Source organism: Gambusia affinis, linkage group LG09, assembly GCF_019740435.1.
Source record: "Gambusia affinis linkage group LG09, SWU_Gaff_1.0, whole genome shotgun sequence".
Classification (NCBI taxonomy): Eukaryota; Metazoa; Chordata; class Actinopteri; order Cyprinodontiformes; family Poeciliidae; genus Gambusia; species Gambusia affinis.
The window spans coordinates 20,330,745-20,354,298 of record NC_057876.1 but is presented as its reverse complement, the minus strand read 5'-3'; the positions used below and the strand labels follow the sequence as shown (position 1 = coordinate 20,354,298).

The 23,554-nt window shown below is 40.3% G+C and overlaps 1 protein-coding gene across 4 annotated transcripts in view; it reads right to left on the bottom strand.

Annotated features, from left to right (window-relative positions):
* enox2 (ecto-NOX disulfide-thiol exchanger 2) overlaps nucleotides 1–23,554 on the bottom strand; it is a 196,260-nt gene that overhangs the window by 68,521 nt on the left and 104,185 nt on the right. For all 4 annotated transcript variants that reach the window (XM_044127161.1, XM_044127158.1, XM_044127159.1 and 1 more), the window contains one exon: nucleotides 473–604. In XM_044127161.1, the coding sequence (XP_043983096.1) occupies nucleotides 473–604 (132 nt within the window). The remainder of the gene's footprint in view (nucleotides 1–472; nucleotides 605–23,554) is intronic.

The window sequence follows — 23,554 nt, the reverse complement described above, 5'->3', positions numbered from 1 at the left end:
TACAGGACACACAACCATTCACACACACACTCACACCTAGGGAGAATTTAGAGAAACCAATTAACCTGACAGTCATGTTTTTGGACTGTGGGAGGAAGCCGGAGAACCCGGAGAGAACCCACCATGCACAGGGAGAACATGCAAACTCCATGCAGAAAGACTGGGAATCGAATCCATGCTGGGAATCGAACCCAGGACCTTCTTGCTTTAAGGCAACAGTGCTACCAACTGCACCACTGTGCAGCCCCCCATTTATCACATGATCACTTAAAAAAAAAATAGTAGTTGAAGCTACATCGATACAATTGCACAGTTCCATTATTACTCCACTTCTTGAACTGAATACTAATCAGATTATTAATTCAGAAATTTGGATATTTGATAAGAATCTATTGTCTGAAAATACTCTAAACCCAAATGACGTCCACATTTGACTTGTGCACATTTAGTATGGGAATGAAATGAGTTGCACCTGGTAGAAGTGGCTGTCCTGTCATTCCTATAGGAGGCATCCCCATGTTATTCATAGCAGCTGCCCAGGGGTTGGGGTCGGACATGGGCATCGCCATGGAGTTGGAGTCCATTGTCATGTTACAGATCCCTTCTGTAGAGAAAACAAAAAAGAAAAAAATCCTTATCAAACAAGCAAACTGCAACGAGAAAAAGCAACTACAAATTAAATTGCTTACAAGAAAAACATAATTTTTCCATTTTGAAATATTTCTGGTTGTGAAAAACAGCAAGAGATTGCTTACCTGAGCATTTAGCCTGACTACTTAATCAGCTAATATCAGCTTGTTATGATTTTTGATAATGAATTAAAATTATTAAGTGAGTCTTCAAATATGTATTTAGCAAAATCACATGGGTGATTTAGGTAAATATTACCAATGTCATAGTGAAGATATTTACCAACAAAGAAGAGGAAATTATTGGTTTTCTTTTTCCAAAAATGCAATCAGATCAGGGTTTGTACAAATACAAAAAAGTAAAACCATAAGATTTTCACCATAAAGTGAAAATCTAACATCAAGATTAATTGAGAGAGTTATTGGGATGAATAGTTAATCTAGAAATCAGCTACCAAATAAAGTATTAATAACCTTCTTGAAAAAAAAAAATCAAGTTCCAAATTTTTAAGAAAGACCTGAGAAGTCTAAATTAAACAGAGTAAAAATAATTTTTCTGAATTTATATATTAGTGTAAAACTGGAGTAACAGTGTTTTAAAATCAGTTTCCAGCCAACAATTGTTGCTTTGTTTGTTCTCTGAGGGGAGATCAGACCACCGCTAGTTTGCAGTCAGTCTCTGAACACCGATTTCAACAGTAATGTCACGGAGAATCAAATTATCTTAGTGCTGCTGTTTGTTTGGCATCTTCATCTGGCCGACCTTTTGACACTTCCTGTCTCAGTGACTAGCACTGAGAGCCAACTGGAAATGATACTGTATCACAGAGGAAAAGCTTCAAATCGATTTCAAAATGTTCCTTGGAAGAGTAAAGGTTGATGAATAGGATTAAATTAGTAATAACATAGAAATGAACAGCAGTGCATCCCTCTGATTTTCTTTGCAGGCCACAGAAAACAATGTCTAAAACTAGATTAGCATAAATCCTGATGCCATCAGGCACTCCTCAAACAGTCTGTAACTAAAATGTTGATAAATCTTCTATTTAGCCTAACATTATGCACACATTTTGCCAGACCAACAGCCACTGGAGTCTGGGCATTCGAGTGCTGCATAATAAAGCAAATGCATTCAGGACTGCACAATAAAAACCTTGCAAGAAGGTCAACATGTACACATCATATGTCAACTGGCAGCTCATTCTTTCTGTCTGCAGTCTATTTCACAGCTCTAAATGCTCTTTAATTCTCTCCTCTGGTCGACCTCGTTCTCTCTGACAGACCTGTAAATTGCTGTGACTGCTGGCCAAGCCAGACTGCCCTCTTCTACAACGCCAAAGCAAGCACAACTGTTAATAATGAGAAGAGCTGCACTCGGCACACACTTTACACTACAGAAGGTCTCAGGCAGAGCACACTTTAGAGCCAACAGGTATAAATGTATGTGCTTCTGTCTGAACACAAGCCAATATATTGGTATTCTTGGTGATGAGACACAGCTGGCAATGTGTAATAATGCTGTGTGCCTCTTTGCCTTCCTCTCTGAGTCACTAATTGCAGAGATGTCTGCTGTCGCTGCCACAGAGAGGCCTGATAAAACCAAGCGTGCCTGTGTGTCACTGTGATAATGCTGCTGACGAGGACTTCACAGGCTTGTTAACGAACACAGCCCTATTAACTGGGGACACTTTTCCAGGAGTTAAAATGAAGGAGAGGAGCAGTGAGGAGCTATTTTATCGCTGTTTTATTACAGTTTTACAGTACATTAACCAGACTCTCCAGAGAGTTGATGACTACACTCACTCCCGGTTGGACAGGTGATGTCTTCTGGTTAGAAAAGTCCTCTAGTTCTCCTAAAAGCAAAATTAAAATAAATTGTGTCCATAATATGACAGTTTATCCTATTTACAGACTGATGATGGATGAATGGATGATGAAGAGAAAGATAGATGATGGAGGGATGATTGACAAATCGATGAATGATGATTGACAGATGAATGGATGTGTTGTGTTCTGTGTTTTTCTGTGTATTTATTTCTAGTTTTCCTGTGTGTCTGAGTCTCTGTGTTGTCCTGTCTCCCCGTGATTAGTTCCCAGGTGTGTCTCGTTCCCTGATTACCTCATGTGTATTTAATGTCACCTGTGTCTCCGTGTGTTTGTCGGATCCTCGTCATACTTCGTCACGTCACGTCTAAGTCTCGTCCCTCCGTCGTCCTGTTCGCTGTGATCTGGTTTATTTCATTAAAACTCCTCATTTAATCGTATCTGGGTCTGCTGCGTTTACCTCACCACCGCTTCCACCACACCCATCATGACAGAAGGATCCGACCACAAACGAGGTGAGGTCGCTGCCTTTTTGGCCCAGTTGGACCGGGAGGTTTTTCGGGGGACTCGACTGGTGTTGGCACCCCCCGGATACGGTCCCCGCCGTTACCTCCGCCAGGGAAGCAGGCGACCTGAGCCGCCGGTGGACCCGGCCCCTGGTCGCTTCCCAAAGACACCACCTCCACAGTCTGCCCGGAAGAAGCGGCGTGAGCCGCCGGTGGATCCGGCCCCTCGTCGCCTTCCGGGAACAGCACATCCTCTGCCTGCCCGGAAAGAGCGACGTGAGCCGCCGGTGGATCTGGCCCCTCGTCGCCTTCCGCTAACACATCCTCCGCTGCCGGCCCCGAGGCGCTTCGCCGGCACTCCTCCGCAGCCGGCCCCGAGGCGCTTCGCCGGACTTCCCCCGCAGCCGGCCCCGAGGCGCTTCGCCGGACTTCCCCCGCAGCCGGCCCCGAGGCGCTTCGCCGGACTTCCCCGCAGCCGGCCCCGAGGCGCTTCGCCGGACTTCCCCCGCCCCGGCCCAGCGCTTCGCCGGACTTTCCCGCAGCCGGCCCGGCGCCGCCGACTTCCCCGCAGCAGCCGGCCCGAGGCGCTCGCCGACTTCCCGCAGCCGGCCCCGAGGCGCTTCGCCGGACTTCCCCCGCAGCCGGCCCCGAGGCGCTTCGCCGGACTTCCCCCGCAGCCGGCCCCGAGGCGCTTCGCCGGCACTCCTCCGCTGCCGGCCCCGAGGCGCTTCGCCGGCACTCCTCCGCTGCCGGCCCCGAGGCGCTTCGCCGGCACTCCTCCGCTGCCGGCCCCAGTAAGGGAGGAGTTTCCCAATGCCAGTCCCGAGCTCCTTCCCAGTGCCAGTCCCGAGCTCCTTCCCAGTGCCAGTCCCGAGCTCCTTCCCAGTGCCAGTCCCGAGCTCCTTCCCAGTGCCAGTCCCGAGCTCCTTCCCAGTGCCAGTCGAGCTCCTTCCCAGTGCCAGTCCGAGCTCCTGCCCCGCGCCAGTCCCGAGCCCCTGCCCCGTGCCAGTCCCGAGCTCCTTCCCAGTGCCAGTCCCGAGCTCCTTCCCAGTGCCAGTCCCGAGCTCCTTCCCAGTGCCAGTCCCGAGCTCCTTCCCAGTGCCAGTCCCGAGCTCCTTCCCAGTGCCAGTCCCGAGCTCCTTCCCAGTGCCAGTCCCGAGCTCCTTCCCAGTGCCAGTCCCGAGCTCCTTCCCAGTGCCAGTCCCGAGCTCCCCCCCAGTGCCAGTCCCGAGCTCCCCCCCAGTGCCAGTCCCGAGCTCCCCCCCAGTGCCAGTCCCGAGCCCCCCAGGATCAGTCCAGAGACTCCTTGTGCTCCTCGTCGCCGCGGACGGCCGCCGGACCGCCTCCGTGGTTCCCGCCTCCTGCGCCGCGGACGGCCGCCGGACAGCCTCCGTGGTTCCCGCCTCCTGCGCCGCGGACGGCCGCCGGACAGCCTCCGTGGCTCCCGCCTCCTGCGCCGAGGTCGGCCCCCTGACCTTCTCCGTGGCTCCCGCCTCCTGCGCCGAGGTCGGCCCCCTGACCTTCTCCGTGGCTCCCGCTTCCTGCGCCGAGGTCGGCCCCCTGACCTTCTCCGTGGCTCCCGCTTCCTGCGCCGAGGTCGGCCCCCTGACCTTCTCCGTGGCTCCCGCTTCCTGCGCCGAGGTCGGCCCCCTGACCTCCTCCGTGGTTCCCGCCTTCCTGTGTTTCCGCCCACCCAGTTGGATTTGTTTTGTTTTTGGACTTTGGACCCTAGTGTCTCCGCCTATTTGATAGGTTGTTTTTCGTTTTTTCCATAGACTCTGGCCCCCCGTCCAACTCCCCTCCACCCACCCTTGTTGTGTTTCAGTTTTTGGGCGTCTGGGAGCCGCCCGTTAAGGGGGGGGTACTGTTGTGTTCTGTGTTTTTCTGTGTATTTATTTCTAGTTTTCCTGTGTGTCTGAGTCTCTGTGTTGTCCTGTCTCCCCGTGATTAGTTCCCAGGTGTGTCTCGTTCCCTGATTACCTCATGTGTATTTAATGTCACCTGTGTCTCCGTGTGTTTGTCGGATCCTCGTCATACTTCGTCGTCCTGTTCCCTTGTGGTATCCTGTTCCCTGCGTTCTGGTTTTTTGTCATTAAACTTCATTATTTCACTTTAACGGTCCATCTGCGTTTCTGCCTCACCTCCACCACCTCAAAACATGACAGGATGATGAATTATAGATGATGGACGGATGGATGGATGAAGAATAAGCGGATGGATGATGGCTGGATGATTAATGAATAGATGATTGATGGATGACGAATTATACAAGACAGATGGATGGTAGATGGATCACAAACTAATCTATGAAGATGGACGGATAAACAAATGGATGGATGAAGGATGGGTGAACAGATGGATGGATGACAAAAACTTATGGATGATGATGGACGGATAAATGGATTATGAATTATAGATGATGGATGGATGGATGGATGGATGATAGACGGATGGATGGATGATGGATAGTTGTACAGACGGTGAATGGATGAATGATGAACAGGTGAATGATAGACGAATGGATAGGCAGATGAAACCCTGTATTTGAGGGTTTTTTCCATAAACATTTTCCTCCACACATTTGTTACATTTAATTTGAAAATAAGTCTAAATATGTGGCATATTTTATAAAAACAAGTTATCATGTGTGACTTCTGGACCAGCTTGGAATGAACAAACAAGCAGCTCGACATAAATAATCATTTTTAATATTGTTTGAATTTTTCAAACCATTTGTCTAAAAGCCAGTGAGACACTAAACACCAATAATTGCTGCAAAACATTCTGCTCATCTGTTCTCAAAATGCAAGCTAAAAAAAATTATAAAGCCCACTTATTATTTTATCTAATAGGTTGCTAGATAAAAACAGAAACAGAATCCATTTTAGTTCCTCACCAGACAGGGCACATATTGATTGTGCAGCTCAAATTAAAGTCCCACGCACTTAATCGATTCAGTCAGAAATGTTCAAGTGCGCTTGGAGTGGAGGTCAAGTTATCTCCACTAAGCTAGCCTCTTGACCCTGCTGACAAAAAGTCTCCATTGGAGTCATTCGTCCCACAATTCATGTGTCTACTGCAGTACACATTCATTTAGTTCTCTCATTTTCCACTCCAATTTGTTTTCACCACACAAAACCACACATCAGTGGTCAATCCACTCTCCTATTTCCACAATATACTCGTTTATTTGATCATATTGTATTCTTGGAGGTGAACCTGTGCATGTCCATCCCTCAGTACTTTTGATACGACAACATGCCCTCGAGGGCAACAGTTTAGCCCCCTAAACGTGCCATGTGACACTCATGGATTGATATGTGGAGTCCAGTAAGGAATAGCAAACAGCTGCAGACACACAGGGGCTGCAAATGCGTGAAAACACAGATAGACGCAAACAGGTTCACCTTGGTGGAAAGGAGAACCAGCAGCAAATGCCATCAATAAGGAAATCAATTTCAGTAAACATCCAACAATGAAACATGAAGATGAGGTCTTAGCAAAGCCATTAACATGCACATCCAGCTGAAGAGCTCAGAGCAAGGGTAAATGAAAGATAGAGAAAGAATCAATAGAACTAATAATAATTTTAAAAAAAGATTTACGGCTGTTAGCTGAAACGACTGTTTCATGCAAATGCCAAATCTAATTACACAATTTGAAAAATGTTAGCATGTGTAGCCCAAGACCTCCTGACACTGAGATCCAAATGTGGAGCTCTGAAGACTGGAACTTAATAAGTCAATCTGGTCAAGCTTGGCTGCATTTAAATAGAGGTGCAGAGGTCATATTTTTCCCCTCATCTCATGGGATGGCCTGACACTGTTTCAAAATGCAAAGCTTCAAATTACAGTAAAATGAACAGGATAATAATATGTGCCTTGCTTTTATCAGGCTGCATATTTTAGCACATTAAAAAGTGATCTAGATAAACCCTTTTGAGATTTTAAAAACTGAATGCTAGACAAATTTGTTTTATTTTAGTAATTCAATTAAAAAGTGAAATGCACAGATTTAGGAAAATATAGTGATGTATTTAAGCATTTATTTAGGTTAATATTGACTCAGAGTCAATATTTTTAGAGTCAAAAAGACAAAAGTTACAGCTAAAGAAGCTGGTTAATTTCATATTGATGTTTGCAAACATATTAAGGGAAAGTTGAGTGGAAGAAAAAACAGAGGTGGAAAAAGTTGCAACAGGAATGGGAAATTGTAAATTTAACAGCCACCTCACACAGACACATTTAGGTTATACTGCTGCAAATGAACCAAGGAAATGTTGAAATCATCATCAATATGAAAAAGAGGTCCAAAATCCAGTTTTCAAATGAACGTATATTTTGCATTTGATTGAGAAATCAAGATCTCATAAGATTGGAAAGGTAACAAATTAAACTTTCTGATTAAGTGACCACAGTCAATGATGATTTGGGTCATCTGACAGTGTTGGGTTTTCTGGAGAGCAAAGTCAACACAGCGATTCACCACGGTTCCTCTGCCAACAAGATTCACAGAAATGCATCATTAATTTTCCACCAGGACATGCCGACTGCCTACGGCCAGGAGCTCCAATACCTAGTTTAATTAGAACCAGCAAACCAGCTCAATCTAAACCTTGTAGATAATTTATGCAGTCAAGAGGGAGGAGAGAGTCCAGATCCAATACAGCAAGTGGACTTTAGTTTCTCTTTTTGAACTAAATTAATGTTCCAACAGTTTTCAAATTTACTGAGATTCAAATGTTTATCTAAAGGGCTTTTATAAATCAAAGTATGTTCGGAGAATAATACAGGCCACCCTGTATGAAAGCAACTTTTACCACCAGAGTATATTGTTTGCATTCAGGGTATTGCCCATGGCAATTAAAGCAGTAGTGATTTCCATTCAGCTCGGGTCCATCCAGCCCAAAGCTTTGCTGATACTCATTCTCTGCAGGCTGTGACCAGCTTTTAGCTTCCCTAAAATTCCCTCAGGAGGCAGATAGGAAATTAAGTCATTTAAAGGCCCATTGGCCGTAAGCCCCAACAGCAGGCAGAGAGAGAAAGACGCTGGGGGCCATTTAGTCTAAAATGTGCATGGTTTTAACAGCTAACCATAGATTTATGATGGCCCCTGGAGAGTAAATTCAAAGGGGAGCTAAAGAGATGAGGGATGGAGATAAAATGAGAAAGAAAAGGTTGCCTTTAATGTGGGGTTGCGATGCTGATGTAAGAGAATGACAAAAGAAGCCGGTGAAATGAGGGAAGCGTTTTGAGCTCGCATTCAGACACAGCAACAGCTGATGAAAAGCAAAAGACTGGCCTTGAAACCAGCAACTATTTTATTCAATCAGTCTTTACATTTTGGTTAAAAAAAAAACTAACAGGAGAAGAGCATCGACTGGTTTCTGCTTTCCTAAAACTGGAAAATGAACACAATCAGCTGAATAAGTCAGCATTTTAACACAGACAGACACACCATTAGTGAAAAAAACATCAGCCCAGATTCTTGTCCAAACATTTCAAAAAACATTTATTCAGTTCAGAGGAACAAAAAGCAGAGACAACATGTCTAAGTTCTGGGAGCCTGAAATGAGTGACTGTTACTTTTGTCAGCTCATTAATAGTGGCCAGTGCTCATGTATCCTGTTCTCTCTCTACACAAACATGTCTGTCGTTACTCCTCGCCACTCAGAAACACCAAACTTTCTGACTTTCTACGTTAAAACGTCTTAAAGGTGACCTGTTATGTTTCTTCAACGGGTTAGGATAAGTCTTTGGGCTATACAAAGCATATTGTTTATATTTTTTGCACAAAATTATTCTTATTTTGGTCTGGTCAGTTCTGACTATTTTGAGCTCATTTCAGAATGAACTGTTTTAGGGCCTCTTGTCGCTTTAAATCCAAATAAGCTGCTGCTGGCCACTTCCCCCAACTCAACATTTACACTCACATGTGAGAACGGCTGCAAAAAGATGTGCCATTATACAGCCTTACATCTTTGAAAAGCAGAAGTGGAGCCTCCTGCACAACCAACCAGAATGCACCAAATGGTATCTGAATGGTAAGTCAACAACAAAATGTTTGTCTTTTCCAGCAGTCATTGTACAGTGCACAAAGAAGTAAAACCAGCTGACCACTATTATTATATGCCTATTATCATTTTTATATACTATATTAACAGTTCAGATGAGTGGTTCAGTTCAGATGGTTTAAAGCATAATGCACATATACAGAGGCTATTGTTTTGAACCGGAGAAGGGGTGAGTGCCCTCTCTGGGTCAGAGATGGAGTCCTGCCCCAAGTGAAGAAGTTTATGTCTGTCAGAGTCTTTTTCATGAATGAGGGAAAAATGGGAGTTAGAGGTGGATTGTCTGCACTGTTCTGTGAAGAGAAAGCAGAGCAGAAAGATGAATTTACTGGTCAAATTATGTTCCCTCCCTCATCTTTGGTCTCAAGCTCTGAGTAGTGACTAAAAGAACAAGATAGCAGGCTCAAGCAGAAGAAAAGAGTTTCCTCCACAGCTATCTGTACTCTCCCTTAGCGACTCCTCCGCATCAAGAGGAGCCACTTCAGGAGGTCCGGGAATCTGGTTAGGACGCCTCTTTGGTGAGGTAACAATCCACTGGGAGGAAACCCAGAGGAAGATCCAGCACTATGTTTCTCAGCTGGTCTGTGAAAGCCTTGACATTCTCTAGAGGAACTGGGCCAAATGGTAGGAAAGAGGGAAGTCTGGGTGTCCTTGCTTAGGTTGTTGTTCTTGTAACCAAACCCTGAATTAATAGAAAGACAATAGATGAATTGAAATATACATCAGAGATTGCTTTTGTATTCCTTTTGCTTTGTGGCTAACAATGTGGAGGCTGGCTGGGCATGGCTGTGGGAGAAATGTGTGTTTTCCAAGTAAACAACATAATCAGGAACCCATGCCAACACCTGATTTAGACATTAATGACCAGGATGGCAAAGCGCCAGACGATGAACGTAATTGTAAGGATGGAAAAGAAAAGATATGTTATTGTTATTATAATATTTAACAACCATTTCTTGTTTTTCGAAACACCTTCCAGCCAGTATTAAAATCAGTGTTAATGCCAGTCAGTGACCCATTTCACTGTTTAGGATTAACTACTCATCATTATCTTGTCAAGCTCCTAATGACAGCAAACACTAAATGGAACAAGCATATTTACAGCAACCATTAAATTTAACTAGTGCTTGTTCAATAATTTACAACATACTTCACCAGATTTAACTGTGTTCCTCAACTGGTTCTTTATTTTAGCCAACAACAATCCATCTTATGAGTCTTATTAATATAGTTAAGATTATTATAGCTGTATTTACATTTTTTGTCTTTGTCTTAATTCTGCTCATTTGTCAATTTTGTGGGTTTCTTCTGTTTTGCTTTTCTTTTTTGCATCTAGAGCATTATTAGATCTTGTGCTGTGAAATGATCAAAATTCAGTGTTGAGAAAACAGATGAACTTTATTGAATTTCCCTATCTGCCCCTGAACCAAAGAAAAATAAATAAATCTCTGAATATTTGCCGTTGACTCCTGAGCCTTCCACATAGTATTAAAGACGAAGTCTGGCATTTTCCATTTGAAAGACTGTGTGAAGTCTGCATACTTATGCACACAAACAGAAAGCCTCGCTAACCTTTTTTGACCTTAATCTTCTCCTGAATGCAAGTCTGCGTGTTTGTGTTTCTGAGTATCAGAGGTGGTGAGAAAGGGAAGAAAGAAAACCTCCATGCATTTTCATAATAATCTCTAATTATTTATGGGAACTCTTTCAAAGTAGATCCATTTTTTTTTTTTTTTATTAACGTACATATTTTCAGTGTCTGTTTAATAATGTATGACTGCCCTTTTCTCCAGTTCTTTGATCTGTTAATTATGATGAAGTTGCTAGGGGTCGGATGATTAGTGGTAGCACAGTGAGGAGCTCCCTGAATGTTATAATACACCGGTGACAACAAAGTGAGGATGTAAGGAGGACAGAAGAAGCCAGAAGACAGTCTGACCTCAAGGAGGGAATAAACTTGGAGAGGATCTCCCTCTGTTGTTATTTTTTAATTGCCTCAACTCATTACGAAAACTAAAAACCGGAGTTTGATGCACACTTTTGGGTTTTACATTTTTAAATCAAATGTTCTGCTAATAAATAGAAAAAACAAAGTTGACATGTTAACTTGAGCCAGACTGTATCTAACAATCTGAAACAATGAGATTCAGGTACATTAGGAGATTAGTAATATCTAATCAGCTCTTTGTCTTAAATTGTTGCATGTTTGTTTCAGTGGAAATTGTTGTTCAAACAACAATTGTCTCAATCCAGAAACTAAAAGCCAGATAGTTACAGACCAAATAAATGAAATCCCACATGAGTTATCTGCAGTTTTTAAAGTGAGTTTAAGGGAAACTTGCAACAAAGAAACCTTTAAGAAAGCAAATGATATTCAGTGTTTCACAATTTGATCGCTGTAGACACCAAACCCAGCTGATGGTTCCAAAGGTCAAATGACAGGCTCCAAAATTAGGACTGCAAAAGCACAACATGAACCCAATCCTCAGCAAAGGTGAACTGTCAATTCCTTAGTCCAAGACTAATGCATATTTAATGCTACTCAACTGACTGCAACAGTCAATCAAAGTCCAAGGGCATCAAAACAAACCTTTCCTGGAGAAGTGAAATAATTCACAATTTCACACCCATGACCCACAGAGATCCTCATCAGAATGTGATGTTTCTGCACATCACAAAAGTAGTTTAAAACACTTATTAGGAGTTTATGAACCCATGCACCAAATAACAGAGGGGAATCTGATAGGAAGCCAAACAGTCCAAAAGAACCTACATCAATCACTTAGACACATTAAAAAGAATTTTTTTTAGAACAACATGAAATTGACAAAAAAATACCAAATGGAAATAAATTTCATGAATGGCTTCAAGTCAGTTACATTAAATTCACTCATATATATATATATATATATATATATATATATATATATATATATATATAATAAATTTGTTTTTCATTTGCTAAAAATGGTGCATTAACATGCAACAGACTACTTGCCGGGAACGTAGCTGGAGATAGGCACCTCCGGACCCCATTAGGGACAAGGGTGAACAGAAAATCGATGGATGGATGGATGGATGGATGGGTGCATGACCAATTTTTACCATTTAAACATTCAGGATTTTCCTTACTATGAAAATAAATTAGATTTTATTTATTTGTCTCAGTTAAGGTGGTTCTGCATCCAAATATCCTTGGCTTCAAGCCGAGCTGTGAGAGCATCATACAAGAACTGTCTTCAGTCAGAGGCATCTTTAGATACGTTGCCAGACTGACAGCAATAATTCTCTCAAGACACTTCGATGCACAAAGTATCCTAAGATACAGGAATATTTGATCTCCATTTGGGAAAGATAAATTACATTGAATTGAATTAGATTTGGGTTCAACAAAAGCAGCTCTGCTTCCTACATTTGTCACAATAAAATGATAAAATCATCTTCTAAGGCCTTTTTTATCTAAGAATGTGTACTAAGCCTGTCCATACATCCAATACTGAGCAGCTGTTGATATCTGAAATGACAACCAGCCAAAGAGGAAGTCCTATTGACATTCAACATTTACATGAATCTCACGAAGGAGGAGTCTAGCAGACTACAAACCCTCCATAATAGGCAGATTACTTGTAGTAAACAACCTCAATTTCAACTGCCTTATCAGGAGGCATTTTATACAAACAGAGCAAAGGCCCTTGTGTTTGTGTCAGTGCTGTCAAGGAGGAACATCTGCTCCTGAACAGGCGAAAGCTCTTCCGCGCCTTATCGGACTGAGAGAAGAGACGGACATGAACAGATTGCTCAGATATCTTGAGATGAGAAAAGGAATGAGAGATAAAACCACATGAAAGAGAGAAAAAGATTACAAACTGGGCTGTAAAGTCCCCACAACAAGCCTATCAAAGCTCTCTGAATAATGTGCTGTGATAATGATGTGAGGTTCTGAATAGAGGCTGTAATATAAGATTTTGTATCGCTCCATGTGTGGAAAAAAAAGACAGCTTTAACAGGAAAAAAAAACCCAAGCCAGTTCTGAAAAGGTGATGTTTGCATCTTGCAGATAGTGGCTGAACTGTGAGGTCCAAATATCAGCAGGAGTCTGCCTCTGACTAAACCCAGCAAACTCAGGCTCATGACGGAGCATTAAACCAATTTTAGTCATTAAATTTCTATAAATTTGAAACTGCATAAAATCCTGATTGTTTCAATGGTTCTGAATAGTAACCAGCTGCTCAGAAACTCACAAATTACTTATTCTAGTGTAAATATTAACACCAGATTGCAAATAGACTGCAAAACTCTGATCTGTTCGTCTCAAGTCAGAACAAATAAAGCAATATGTTGAATAATTAAAAACAAATTCAAAATTTTAAACCATCTAGAAAACTCAATTTAAAAAGTACTATTTCCTACTTTTTTTCTAGGATGTTACAGCTACAGAAGTCAGTGTCCAAAGAAAAGCTCTAAAAGACGTTCAGGACACTGAGGAAATATTGATCAAGACAACTTTAAAGCATACATCAAAGTCTTGCTGCTTTGAAGCGAAGTAAAAAGAAATGAGGGGAGACTCTGGGTGTTTGCACAGGACTTAAAGGGATGCAGCTTCTCATATCTGTGCAGACGGGTGTTTAACTTCTCTGGTTCTGCTTGAGCTGCTGCACCATCGAGTTCTCTGTATGCAAATGGTTTGAAACTCAAATTTTGTTGAATCTAAATAAATGTGACAGCAGTCATTGTTTTAACACTTCAGAAGCAAGCTTACTTCTGGCAAAACCCCCCCCAAAAAACCAAAACATTTTGAGCACTATAATTCTTCACATAATGTTAAAAAGACAAAAAAGAAAAAATTTGTGAATGTTTTTACAACTGGAAGTGGCGCTAACGAAGGCACCAGCAGTCTGACAGGATGTAGGAGCCAGCTGATTGACCATATCCTGTCACAAAACATCTGCTGCTGATCTGTAGGAATGATGAGCTCTGAGACGAACATGCTCGCGGATGCGGCTGACATCCTTCTGTCTTCACTGACAGCAATGAAGATTTAGCCAATCACCAAGAGACTGATTATTGTTCTGCATTTTTGCGACATCTGAGAGAAAAGCACAACACAGCGGGGACATCTGGAGAACATACATTGGAGTAGATGTGTCTCTTTATCAGCTGCTAACTTATCAGCCAAACCCCCAACCCATGACATGAAACTGCTGTCTTATTAATTTAATATGCACATAATGAACCAGAGCAGGTTTATCAAGCTTGATGAAGCAAATTATGCTGCACATTGTCGATGCACATTTAATTCAAAATGCCCAACTCACACCGACACCAAAGGGGTTAAAGACACAAAGACCTGGAGATCTCATTACGGAGCAGAAGGAAAATTGTCTCATTTTAATTTGCAAAGGATGTAAAACCCCTATTTGACTGTTCTGTTGGAGAGAAGATGAGAAGCAGGGAGACAGATTCTGACATATTTCTTAAAAGTAGCCAAGATGTCACATCATTAAATACTGATTTGTGAGAAGTCAATTTGATGGTACAGATGTAGAGAGGTAGACCATTACTAGCGCATCAATCTAAAAAAGGGACAGACGGAATAGGCTATTTGATTATTTCAAGCTGTGCAGAAGGAGAAGATAAAACCCGCCATGAGTCCTGAGGGACCTGAGCCAATAATTTATGCAATAGTTAAGAGCTAAAAAACAAACCTGATGAAGTACATATAATTCTGTATGCATTTAAAGCACATGTAACAAGGCTTCAATAAAGAATGCTCTTCGTTTTATTAGACAGCTTGCAGAAACCAATCTGAAATTGGCTGCAGCGTCTCATCAGCATTTATATTGACGGAGCTACAGCACAGATACATGAAATAGTGTAGCAATGCAAACAAGGTGCAATGCTACACTATCAAGATTTAATCATAAGTGTGGTAAACATATGGCGGGAATATAGAGTAAAATTCATTTATGGTTATGTTTTGATTTAGCTTTCAAGGTTTAGTTTACAAATGGGCAAGAAAGTGGAGAAGCCCAAAATGAAAAACCAACAATCTCTGGTCCTTCCTGGCATTAGTTTATGTAGTAGTAAACTTTATTTGAAAACTTAAATAACAGCTGGAGTTCAAACAGACACCTAGTTTCTAGCAAGCTTTGTGATGTTTACAATTGTTTAGTCTAGTTGAGAGAATCTGGACTAAATTGATATCTAAATTAACTTATTTAGTGACTGTGGACACAAATAAAAAGTTATGTCATGGCTAAAATATGTTATAGCACTCCATAACCATACACAGTGAACCCTCGGTATTCAACAACCCTTGTCAATAGCTAAAAGAAATTAATACTTAACCACGTATTTAAATATTTCAAACACCAAATATACTTAAACTGTCAGCACAAACACAGAATATCTACGGTCTTCCTTATCTCCACTCTTGGGGTACAGCCAGTCTGCCCTGCTACTTGACAGAGTGTCATGTAGCATTGAAATGAGGTAGTTCCTCTTACCAAGGTCCATTTTCTTTCAGAAATTTTAGATACGCTCTATGGAAAAATCCATGTCGTCTGTAGAGTTCCCCTAGATTATTTAGAAAAAAGAAAAAAAAAACTGCATAGATTCACGCCTCTATCTGGGAAACAGACTGAAGTTGGGGTGTCTATGTGACATCAAAAAGTAACTGTCATCAAATGTGTTCAATCACAGCAGACAACAAAAAAACATCTGTTGTGATTTTTAGATCACATTTTATCTTCCAGATATTATGATTGTCATCAATAATTATTATTTTTAACGTATTTATTGCACCGTGCTCCCTCTCAGATTACAAGTTTTAAATATTGATACGATCAAGCAACTGGAAGTGTGTGGAAACATATGGCATATCATGGGAAAAGCTAGAATAAATAAATATTTAGCTGAATGGCAGCAACCTGCAAAAACTGACAGGGTTCTGAACTTTTCTGACTAATCTACTGAGATTCATAATGACAGGAAAACTGAGGCTGTAAGGTCATACAAGCATTGACATTGTTAGAACTTGACATATGATTTTCTGTGCTCAGCACTGATGATTCCAATCATCAGTAGACATATTACAACAGATTAATTAAAATAATGTTTAAGACCTTATAAAAATACATATAAACTAAAAAGTATAGATTACATTTTTCCTCTAGTGTAAAGCAATGCAGAGAATGTTTATGTTTCCCACTACATTTCCCCTGATCTTGAGACAACAATCCATTCTTCCAAATGAAAGCTAATCACTTGCTGGAGATTTTCCCATCTTCCATATTTCCAGTGACCATCTGTCTGAACTGTAATCCAAAGAGCTTTAGAGGCATGAAAGCCACTCTGCAGAGAGTTGGTGCAAATGTTGGTGTCAATACAAATAGGTGCTATTGTACCTTTGATTTTTCTCATATTGCTATGCTTTATAATGCTGTCAAATAACCATAAGTGCAAGACTACTTTCAGGCCTGAACTATGACACAAACAAACAACAAGTGCTGTTTGTGCTTTCTGAGTTGGCACAGCCTTCAACAATATATCTGGGGGAAAGAAGCCTCCAATACAGAAACTCAAAGCACAGAAAAAAGATCAATAAAAATGAATCAAGCTTTGCCGGTCAAAATAAATAAAAAAAATCCAAGTGCTTTAAGTGAAAAACAGTGCATGAGGTATAAACCAAAATACGGTTTACACTTCAGAGATTGCTAAACCTAATGGGGAATCTAACAGCTGTGCAGTTTAATTGATCCCACATGTAATGCAACTCAAGGACAAAAAAAAGTCTTTTTTGTGCAAAGTTTCTGTAAGTGCTTAGTACTCTTCAGAACAGCAGGGCCAGGAGAGATTAGCCTTCTTGGATTTAACGTTTAGCCCACTGATGTGTTGTTTGATACTTCTGTCTCTGTGCGGAGATTAAGGATTGGGATCTCCTACAGCTTGCTAGGGCAGCTTTCATCTGTTTTTAACCTTCATTAACTTCAGCAGACGTAGTAAAATCACAACTTAAAATTCCTTAAAGTTAGGTGTGAAAAATGGTGCAACAATTTCCTTTGCCCCTTGTTGTAACTTAATATCCTTGTATACTGTAGATTAAGGTCTCCTATTTTTCTAGATTCTTCTCCTTTTTCTCAAATGGCTTAGATAATCATATAGTACATGACATAAACATGCTCAGTGTTTGTTTACTATCCACTTTCTGCTTTGTTTACCCACTCCAACCCTAATTTGCCTTCAGTTTTAGCATCATTATTGAGACAGGAGCTTGAAGGCAAATCTCCAGCTTTTGAGATTAATTATTCTATGAGTGCCAGCAAAGCAGTAAAAGAAACAGAGCGTTGGAGAAATTAACCATCTTACTGTTTACGGGCAGCAATCTCCTGAGTGACCAAGAGTTAAATTCAGAAGAGGTGATTAATTTTTCTCCTACACAGTTTCCAATGTGTACTGAATCAGGAAAACATAAAATAACAGCAAAGATATAATAAAAATGTTAAATAAGAGGAAATTAAAGAAAATAGCAGAAAGGAAACCTAAATCTCAGGTGTTTAGGCTGAAGGTCACATGGATGGATTACTCTTTAATATTTTGACACGGATCTCTAAGCATCGCTCGACTGCGGAAAGTGAGAGTTTCTCAAAGGAGCCTGCATCTGTTTGCTGGCCTTGTAGGAGTTTGGTGTTTAACAGGCAGTCACTACAAAGGCAAATCCTTGCTCAGTACAAGAGACATAAATTGAACGTGTTTATTGACGCCTGTAGGACAGTTTGACAACCTGAGGGGGAAAAAAACAAGCTGGAACGTTTCTTTAAGTCTGTTTTCTGTCTGCTTTGAAGTTTGAACTGTCAGGAGTGGAGACTATATGTCCCCAAAGAGAGAAAAAAAAGTTGTGCGACTGTCAGTGTTCATGCTAGTCAAACCTTTCGGAGGACTGTTAGTTTGTAGTCTTAGTGTTGTTGGGTGGGTGGGGATGGATTGATTTAGAGAGATGTGGGAAATATTGGGGAATCTTTGGTGGACATGGTTAATGAACAGCTGAAAACGGGCCAAAGCAAAGTATTAAAAAGAAAAACACCACCATAGCTGAGTCTCCCTCCAAATAAAAGGAATGCCCAATGAATCATTGGTCAAAAATTTTAACTTGTGGTTCAAAATAAGGGATTTTCATTCTAGACATAAATTTAGAAACCAATGAACCTTTTAATTTCATTTCTGTGGTGACATAAAGAGGCTATAAACAAAGTTTATTTCCCTTTGTTTCAGTTGAAACCTTTCAACATATTTCTTGATGGGTTTTTTTCAGCTTTTCCCTTTTGCTCATTTCCAGTCCAGTCCTAACCATGGCAACTTATTGGCCAATATAAACTAAATATAGCAGATCCAAACCATCTAAAGGTTACATACTTAAGAGGAAAAATATTTGCAGAGTGAAGGGGAAAAAATAAAGGATGTAAAAACTTTTTTCTTGAGAATTAGGTAATTGTATCTGCATGCATGTGAAATCCGTTCTCTTGGTTTAGAAAACTGTGCATTTGACTTTATAACATCATTGGCATCTAAATGCATCAGGGGTTTCAGTTGAGGATGTTGATGTAAACATTACAACAGTGGACTACTTATGGGCCAGTATTTGGTGAACCATAAACGGTTCCACATTTACATATTTTTCTGTGTTGTAGCTCCAAATCTTTTGAGAAAAATTTGGCTGTTTGTGTATTTTTGTTGCAGAGCAAATCTAAAATATTTGGCTGAGCAAATGCAGCTTTGGAAGCTGAAATACCTTGGGAAAATGTTATTTGACACAATATTGCCTGGCCTTTTAAAAGCAGCCAATCGAGGAACGCCAAACATCTTCCTTGGCACTGATTGGCTGTATCGCCAAGAACGGAAATAAGGAAGACTGTAGATTTTAGCATCTGGAGTAGAACTAAAACAGTTTCCAATGTGCATTAAAGCATAATAAGGCATATAACTATTAATATAAGCAGCTGTAAGTGTCACAAATAATCACAGATTTTTATTATTCATGTCCAGTTGTGGTTCCTAAACCCCAGAAATACTGGGGCTCCACTGCAAACTACATTTGTTCCAGGACAGCCTATGAGTTGCAAAACTCGATTACGATCTTATATTTTGTGTCATTATGCTTCAGCCATTTTCAATGCCATTATAAGTCACATAAGATATTTCAAATTAATTTCTCAAACTAAAGGATTATCATTTTTGTGTCTAATTTGAAAAGCTTCTTCGCAAGTTGTCAAAACTAGTCCATCCCTCAAGTTCAAGTGGATTTTATGCCTGAATGATTATCATAGTTACATATAGTACTCAAAATTGAGAGATGCAAAGCTAAAAATGAGCAAAAAGGCAGACAAAGACCAAAGGAAAAAGAAAATCATCAAAAACTTTGACAAACACTGCTTGAGATCACAGAGGACACTATAAATACATTTGCGTGCTTCAAAGTCGCAACTTATTACATTATTGCAGTTGAATGAGCCAGCATGCTGCTGGTGAGCGCTTCATGCTGAAACTCCAGAGAGGGGTCTGTCTCCCTGCCTCCCAGCACTAACTGTGGTTATAGGCGTTTGTCTCATACCCTCTTCATCCAACTCGCACACACCTACATTCCCTTCCATTACACAAGCTCTGGGGACTGGAGCAAATTTCACATCAAGTAGTTCGCCTGCCAGACAAGGCTTTCTGTGGATTCCATCAACTAAAAACAGAAGCCTAATTACTTCCTTGAGATCAATAAAAAATGATACGGACACATGCAGAATGCAGCTTAAGGTAGGCAGAGAGGAAATAAGGTAAGAGACAAGATAAAACTTCTAGGGTGACCGTTGAGTGTATTAATTGTGTCGACATTAAGGATAAAGAGACAATAGAGCAAAAATGTCTTCATCAGCGGTTCTTGCTTTTACCCACGAGACTCTGGGCTACTTCTGCTGGCAAAAACATCTGCAAAATGTTCAAGTTTGACCTAAAAACAAGATCAGATGGAGTGGATTTCCACAGTAAAGGAGGAAAAAATGTCCTAGTTTCTCCATGCGACGTGACAACCACCACAAAGCTACAAACATCTGCGCAGTTATTAAAAGAACAGGTCCATCATCAAAATATATGACAACATCAGCATATATGGATATAACCTCCATTCTTTTCAGTCTCGGTTTCCTCTTGGTTACTGAGGAAACCCAATGGGCACTCTGTCACCATGACAACCACTAAGCAGCTCAACCAATCCAAAGACTATAAAGTGAGCAGAAAAAAAGTGATTTTCTCTTTTAATTTGTATGTTTTTGCTGAAAACAAATAGTCGTTTCCTGTTGCATTTCATCATAAGATTAAGAAAAACATGTCTACTGACTAAATAAACTAATTTAAATTAGCAGACAAGACGTTTTCTCAAAATAGAAGAAAACAAAAACAAAAGAAGCAGTTAAAGTTATAAAACTGCACCTAAAATTGTAAAATTGTCAAACAATATTCAGCTTTAGTCAAAAAGAGGAAATAGAAACGATCAACTATAACAGAATATGATTCAACATGCAATTAAGAAGAGGTTTAACATTAAGGCGGTTTGCCTTGAAAAACCACCAAATTGGCTCATACCAATTTTTCTTTTACCAACATCTTTGGAGTCTCAGCATGAATTTGACAAAGAATTTGTTGTGTGAGGCAAAAATGAAAGTCATGGTAAAAACCATTTGCATTTAAAATACTTGAAGCTCGTTATCAAAGATAACTTGTCAAAATATCTGTGGAAACATGTTGAAAGCCGCTTATCAGTTATAAGGATTTGATTTGTACTTTGCCACTGATGTATAAGATTAATTATTGAATTTTATTTTTAACAAAATATAAATTGAAAACCTTTTCAATAATAATGGTGCTCTTGTATAATTTTATTATCATCTGATGTTTTGCATTTCTTTTCTATCAGAAATGGGTGAATGAGCATTTTGTATCTATATCTGTCAATTTGTGAATAATTTTGGGATTTAACTGGAAGTAAAATGAATTAAATTCTTCAGCCACTACACACAAGTACTACACGCCTGTTCACGTGTTTTTTTAATCCTATCAATACTAATTACCTTATCTTCAAAAGGTGTCGACACCATAACAAATTTTGTTATTGCTGAAAAGTATCTGCTGACCTCAACTGAGCGAATACAGGCAAATATAATGACAAACCTTTTCTATAGTTATTTGATAAAAGTGTCTGTAAGGATGAGTTTAAGAACTATAATTATGTTATTTTTAAGTCTTACTGTTGGAAAATTAATTTGGATGGAGTTTGCAGGTACACCAACATATCAATGTCAACTTCATAATTTGGCATCTTTTGGATTTGTTTACTTTTTTAACTACATTCTCCAATAAGGATGTCATTTTTTTTAAGAATTCAGTACTTTGCCAAAAAGCACTGCTGTATAGAAAAGTAAAGTGCATATGCATATGATGACCCCTGATTAAAAGTTTAATGCAGCTATAGTTTAAGGTCCTGAGTAACAATTATTTGGACAAAACACTTAACCCGCCTTTACAGTTTGTGTTAATTTATAGATTTAATTTTAATCATTTTCAATTTCCACTGGAACGGAGAATTACAAGACTCATTTTCACAAATTAATGTGGTTCTAACCATAAGCAAAGATTGACAGGAATAGTGTGAAAGCAGCACATGTTGAAGGCGGTAAAAAATAGGCATGAAATAAAATTTTCAATCGTATTAACAAACAAGCTGATTGCATCTACTCTATATTCCCCCGCTGGAAGAGAGTCTCTGGAAAATGAGGTGCGGGCCCTGGATTTGGCCCTGTCCGCCCCGTGACGGCTGAGCTGTTGTCATCTGCAGCAGGTGACAGCATCTTATCAGGAGCTGCAAATTACAACATGGGAATCTTATCAGCGGCAGCCAATTAGAACCAGGGGAATAGCAGCGAGAAAATGTCAACAGCTCAGTGAACTTGCCAGGGTTCTTATCGGGCCACGCCTCTTCATCCAGGCAGCTTTCTTTGAGTATGTCATGGCAGTAATGACTGCCAGAGCAATGTTGTGACAAGAAGGGCTGAAGGAATAACAGGGTCTCTAAAGAGCAAGCCTCCCAGAAAGACTCCACACTTCCTGAGAGCTGCCAAATTTTAGCAGGTTTTTGACAGCTGACGACTAAAAGCAAAGACATTCTTTCATTTTCAACCTCAGCAGGGTGTGTGTCTAGACTCCAGACTGAACAGCAAAGGTTAGAAAAGATGTTAAAAACTAGACATGTAAAAGTACACATGGGGACACATTTCTGCAGTGCAGCAGAGAAAACAGCAGAAAACAGAGTCACTTATTTAGGAAGATTAAAAAGTTTCAACAACTGCAACCTGACCATTATTGGTAATTATATCAATTATATATTGAAAAATTTTCTGGATGGAAAAGCTCAGGATGATTTCTGGGGCTGCTGCTCCTCTGACAGGACTCACACCCTTTTCTGTTCCCTTGCACCATCTTTATATGAATAACCTTGCTTGCAAAAAATACTTCAAGTTGAATTATTTCTATATGAATAAAAACATGATCCAGAATCACTATTCTGCAGCAGGCAAGGTCCTATTGCCAGAACAATTACAATGATAATCTGTGTTTCTATAAATGTTATACCCATCTGAGTTCATTTGTCATAAATATTGATTTTAAATTTTATTGCCTGGTCTAAGTCATTTTTACTAAAGTACTGTCTTATAACTGCGTAGTTATACCTTCTTACCACATGAGTTGTTCTTGGTGCAGTTAATAGTACCACTAATTGTTACTTTTATTACTGAGTGATCTATGTATCCGAATCTTGATAATATCAAACTATATTCAATGCCAGTCAGGATGCTGGTATAAAATTTTGACCACAATATTGAGCAATAGTTCAGACAAATGAGAGGGAATGCTATCATGTGATGCTTTTACACTCCATGTAAAGGTATGAGGTGCAAACAGGCAGATTTAGTTTCCATCATGATTGGTCATAAAATTTAATGTGGATAAGGAATATGTATAGAACGGACTGGCACTTAAGACCGTATGCAGTATTCAAGCAGACAGTGACCTCATCTGACTAAAGAAAAGTTGAATAAATGAAATGAGCTTTGTTCCTGAGAATCTTTTTCTGTTCATTCTCAACAAATGGGAGGAAGCTGAGATTATTTCACTGGTTAATTTTTTCCTTTAAGGAACCGTGATTGACTGAAGCTATAACTGCATGAATAGCACAAAACCCTCAGGTATAGAAATGCGTCAGGTTCCAGATGAACAGTCTCGTCACTTGGCTTGGAATGACAACGACCCTTCAGCAAAGACTTTCCTGCAACCCTGTGTCACACCCCACACCAGCACAGACTCACAACACCGCCTGTAATGTACGGAAGACAGATCCTGCCAAAATTAGCAACCAATATAAAAATAATTAAATGGACTGAAGAGGTAATTAATGTGCCAAATATTGCATAAAAAAATACAAATTTTCC